The sequence below is a fragment of the Condylura cristata genome, unplaced genomic scaffold (assembly GCF_000260355.1).
Source record: "Condylura cristata isolate star-nosed mole 26May11 unplaced genomic scaffold, ConCri1.0 scaffold00001, whole genome shotgun sequence".
Taxonomy (NCBI): Eukaryota; Metazoa; Chordata; class Mammalia; order Eulipotyphla; family Talpidae; genus Condylura; species Condylura cristata.
The window spans coordinates 3,440,941-3,446,442 of NW_004567102.1; the positions used below are offsets into that span (position 1 = coordinate 3,440,941).

Sequence of the window (5,502 nt, forward strand, 5' to 3'; positions counted from 1 at the left end):
TTGACTTTCATACAATTTACAGACAACTTTTACATAATTAACTGGCTCCTCCGCACTGCTTCACCACCTTCTTGATATCAAGGTATCTGGCGGCCTTCTCCAGGCTGACGGTCAGATGCACAACAGACACTTTGGCTCCAGGCCTGTGCGGGTCAGCTCTCTGTTCAGCCCAGCGCCTTGACCGCTCCAGTAGAATCGGGTCAATGTCCCAGGCAGCCCCTCGGCCAGCACCGCAGCTGCCCAGAGTGGCTGTCCATGGTCTTCTGGGGGCAGTGATGGCACACCATGGTCACGAGTTCCTCCATGATGCCACCACTGTCCTCGGCGACCTTAGCCAAGCAGTGTGGTGCAGAAGGCATCGCCGATCTGGAGGGGGAGGTCCTACTTCTCATCGGTCACAAACACGTGGCATCAGCAGAAGGGGCAGAGATCACGAGCCTTAGCCCCCCTTTAAGGGAGCCCTGACGTTCTGCAGGGTAGTGAAGACACCAGTGGCCCCACAATTTATTCGGCACCACAACCACCTCATTTGACGCTGGGAGATCTCGCTCCTGGGTGGAATCACACTGGGACACGCGTAGCTGAGGTCAGTGAGGGGTCACTGATGGCAACAGCGTCCACTATGCCAGAGTTAAAAGCCCCGGTGACCAGGTGCCCATCGGCCCCGTCAGTCCCCCTTCGCAGCGGTGTCCCAGGGCCACGCTGTGGGCGAGAGTCCCTGTGGGCAACCGGGAGGAGCAAAGAACATCATAGTTTTGTTTTTGTTTTAAAGATTTATTTATTTATGCATACAAAATTGGGGTACAAGCCAGAGGTGCAGGGGCAGTGAGAGGATTCAGTCAGAGACAAAGTGGGGAGCAGAATAGGCCGACTGACAAAGTACACTGCTGAGGGGAGCAGAGGGCAGGTCAGGAGAGGTCTGCCGCGCCATGTGGGTCAGCTCCGGCCGGGGATCGAACTCACGCTGTATCTGCGGCCAGCTTGCAGTGCTGCGTTCTGACCCGCTGCGCCACCAGGGAGGGCCAGCTTTTTTTTTTTTTTTAATAAAGTTTTATTTTACAGTTTTAAGTTTTTATTTGGAAGAAATACAGATGGAGGCCCCTGACATCAGTAGTTCAAGGGAGGATGTTATGTCCAAGGCTGGAATGGAGTCTCCCAGGGGCGCTGATCCTCATCATCCCTCTCGAGCGAGCCCTGACGAATCTGGAAGGAGAAAAGATTTCCACCAGCCAGCTTTTTTTTTTTTTTTCCTTCCCAGCCTCCCTCTAGAGCAGCTTGTGACCATTAACTCCCTCACCCTCCACCCCCAGCTGCCTCCCAGGCACTCATCAGTGGTGGAAAAGGGGGTTTATTCTGTCACTCTAGAGCGCTCCGTCAGATCTCTGGTGCCCGGGGCCATGGCCACAGCCTTGGTGGGCCTCCTCCTTCTCGCGGGGGTCCTGCTCCCCCACTGGGGCGAGTTCCTACAGTATAAACAGCGGTTTAAGGTGAGCCTTCGGTGGCAGTAGAGGGTGGAAGAGGAGGAATCCATCAAGCCAGAAGGCACTGATTGGATTTAGAGAAAAATGGGGGTGGGGACAGGAATCATGGCAAATTGGGAATTTGATCCCAGCCAGGAAGCTATGTATTTCCAAAAGGACTGCAAAGTCCTGTTTCGCCTCCCTGGCTCCTTGGAAGTGAAGGAAACGGTACTTAAGATAAGCCACCCCTGCGCGCCCTGTCCAGCGCCCCCTTCAGGACAGTCTTAGTACGGCAACCCCCGCCTTCTCTGTGGGTACTCTCCTGGAGCTGTTTCTTCTTTCTCTCTCCACTTACGAGTGATGTAGGAGTCTTTGCCTCTGCCCCCCCAAGCAAAGGTCAGACTTTGGGGCCCACAGAGATAATGCGGGTAGGACCTAGGAAAGGCGAGGCAGAGGGACAAGTCCTAACCCTTCACCCTTTCTTTTCCTCTCCGCATCTTAGTGCGCCTGTGGGTGGGAGTGCCCCGATAGAGGGAGCTGGAGTTGACCACCTCCTGGTTTCTCTTCCTGCCTCCCGGGGACCTTGGTAATGCTGGGAACCCCAGCGCACCCACACTTCCCCCGCCCCCCACACACACCCACACACTGTCCTGCAATGCTGGAGACCTGCTGACCCAAGGCTTTCCCCACAGAGTGTAGGGACAGCGTGTTCCCACCGCTCTCAGTGCGTCAGCAACTGTTGCCTCCTGAGCTTGGACTCCAGGGGTTCCTTCTGTGCCCCCAAGACAAGAAAAACCATGCCATGCCTGCCCCAGGTGAGGCTCTGGGGTAGGGAGAGCCCTCCCACCTCTCCAAACCCCCCCCCCCCACCACCCTTACCTCCCACTGGTAAGTAGAATTGGGGGAGTTTATAAAAGACTCACCTACTTTTTCACTTCTGCATATGGGCCATGTTCCCAGTCTCACTCTGGCAAACTCCCCATCTTCCTGCAATACAACTCCAGCCACCTCCTCTGGGAAACCTGGGCTCATACCCTCAGGGCTTGAGTCTCCAGATTAGCCAGGCCTGCTACCAGCTGCCTGCTAGTTGGAGCCCTCTGCCTGCCAGGGCCAGATGGCAGCATATTCATTTGAACCCAGCTTAGCACCTGCACACAATGAGTGCTCAACAAATACACTGTTTAAATGAATATCTCTCTCGCCCACATCACAGAGGCAAGGTAGATGGCAAAAAAACCTTCTCCGTAGCAATCCCGACCTCCCTACCACAACGACCTAACATTTTGAGAGAAGCCCAGCACAGCAGTGACAAGACCACAGCTTTGGATAAGGCCTTGAATGTAAATCTTGCCTTTCCTGCCCTCTGATTTCAAGAAGACAGCTCTCTTGTGCTCTTTGATTCTTAACTTCCCTCAGCTATAAAAAGGGGCTAAATAGGGGACCTCCCTTGTGGCCCAGGGATTAATTCTCAGCACTATCACTGCAAAGGCCCACCATGGAGGCCCATTGTGAGGGCCTGATTTTGATCCCCCGCCAGGGAGCTCATCTACCTGGTGCAGCAGACCTCTCCTATCTCCCCCACTGCTCCCCTCAGCAGTGTATTTCAGTAGATTCACCTGTTCTGCTCCCCACTCTGTCTCTGGTGAACAATCACACTGCCCCACCCCCACCATGGCCTCTGAGTTACGCCCTGGTTCTTCCATACATTAATAAATCTTTTTTTTTTAAAAGAAAACTAAAATAATGATTCTTCACTTAAAAAAAATAAAATAAAAAGGGGGCCCTCCCTAGTGGCACAGCAGGTTAAAGCACAGCACTAAGAAGCTAAAGCCATTTCAGCAAGAATTCGATCCTAGCCCCGGAGGTGACCACATGGTGCGGCAGACCTCTCCTGACCTGCCCGCTGCTCCCCTCAGCTGTGTACTTCCTCAGTTGGCCTGTTCTGCTCCCCACTCTGTCTCTGGTGAATCTTCCAACCATCCCTGAACCTCTGGCCTATACTCCAGTTCTGTAAGCATAAATAAACAAATCTTTTTTTTTTAAAGATACAGGCCAGAGGTGTGGTGGGTGAGAGGATTCACCAGAGACAGAGTGGGGAGCAGAACAGGCAGATGTATTGAAATATATTGCTGAAGGGAGCAGCGGTCAGGAGAGGTCTGCCACACCATATGGGTCAGCTCCCTGGCCAGGAATTGAACTTGTGCTGCAGTGACTGTGGACAGCTTCATAATGCGGTGCTTTAACCTGTTGTGCTACCAGGGAGAGCCCATAAATAAATCTTTTTTTTTTAAAAAAAGAGGGAACTGCCTCAGTGCGAGTGTGACCTACATGGCACAGCAGACCTCTCATCATGCTGCTCCCCTCAGCAGTGTACTTCATCAGTCGGCCTGTTCTGCTCCCCACTGTCTCTGGTGAATCCTCTCACCGCCCCCCTGACCTCTGGCCTGTACCCCAGTTCTGGATGCATAAATAAATACATCTTTAAAAAAAGGGGGGGCCAAACAACTTACCCACCAAGTTGTTGGGAGGGGTCTGTGGTCCAAGTGAAGGCAGAAGACTGTGCTCGGTTGAGGCTGATTGTTCTTAGCTGGTGGAAGTGCTCCGTATAACCTGCTCCTGCTCATCTTCCCTCATCTGGCCCTGAGCCCAAACTTTCCCAGGGAGGACAGGCTTAGCCTCCAAGTCCCTGACTGGGACAGACTGTCAGCTGCCAGTGCCCTGCTGAGGCAGCCAGGCCTTTGCTATGGCCTGCCCTAGACTGAAGTAGCCCCATGGGCTTTTCACTGTGGGCATCTGGGCTACTTGATCTAATCTAACCCTCATATCTAATGTAACCATCTAATGTAACCCTGGGTTACAATTATTATCCCACTTGGAAACCAAAGCAGAGCAGTTCATTAACTTGCCTAAGTTCATGGCCTTATAAATTGGAGGGCTGAGAGATCCCAGGTGTCTCTCATTCCATCTGTTGAGCTCCGGCTCCTGCTCCCCAAGAAGCTTAAATGCTCCTTTTCCCTGCACCTTGGTGACCCACAACTCTCCTACTTGTTCCCCACAGACCAAGGGAGCCATCAACATCCTGTGTCCCTGCCGAGGGGGTTTGACTTGCGTATCCAAGGACGTGAACTGTGCCCGCCGGTGCTACCTCATGTAGAGGATGCAGGCTGCTCACTGCCACTCCTTGCACGCATCCTTAGGGCCAGGGGTCCAGTATCCTCTTCAGGCTCGAAATCAAACTCCTGACACATTAAAGTCACTTTCTGACTCTGGCCTCTGCACTTCTTGGGAGAAGGAACCTGACAGGGATGGTTCCAGTGGGGAGCAGAGGGGGTCCAAAGGGGAGATTGGAGGCATCATAGAGTTTGCCTTGGGGGTTGGCCTTGTTATTGAGGCATGGTGGCCTCAGGAAAGAATTGAAGTAAAGGGGTGTGGGTGAGAGGAGGTAAGGACCAAGTCTTGGGATGGCCTGTGTGGGAGGAGCAGGGATGAGGCGTGGGTTTAGCCAGCATGTGTTAGGGTGCCCGTGGATGAGTATGTGGCAGCAGACTGAGAGGAAGTATCTGCTTCTAGGGGAGTGAAAGGAGATCATTTAGAGAGTGTTTGTGAGCATGTGTGTGAAGTATAAATGCAAAACTGTAACTATCTTGGGAAATGGGCCCAATGCATTGGTGTCTCCTCTGTGTCAGATATTACCAGTTCCATTTTAGGGATAAAGAAACTGAAACTTAAAGAACTACACATCATATCATGAGGCTAACAGTGAAGATTCTTTGTGTAGTGATATGTCAAAAAAAACTATCCCAAACTGTTCTAAATAATGAGAGAATTTATTGGTGTTCAGGACTGGAAGTCCAAAAGTAGGGCATGCCTCAGGTCTGGCTGGATCCAGCAGCTCCATGACCTTCAGGCTGGATTCCTTCCTAGTAGCAATAAAGCTCCAGGTATCGCCTTTATAAAAACAACTAAGATTTTTGAGCATATGTATATTCCAGACACTGGTGCAAAGTGATTTTCTGTCTGTGTTAACTCACCTTATAGCTAA

At 52.0% G+C, this 5,502-nt stretch overlaps 1 protein-coding gene across 1 annotated transcript; it reads left to right on the forward strand.

Moving 5' to 3' along the window:
* Positions 1-1,397: 1,397 nt before the first annotated feature.
* On the forward strand, positions 1,398-4,614 carry CLPSL2 (colipase-like 2). The gene is made up of 3 exons (XM_004673984.1): positions 1,398-1,487; positions 2,186-2,275; positions 4,519-4,614. Exons 1-3 carry the CDS (start codon positions 1,398-1,400, stop codon positions 4,612-4,614), a joined length of 276 nt encoding a protein of 91 aa, XP_004674041.1.
* Positions 4,615-5,502: the final 888 nt, after the last annotated feature.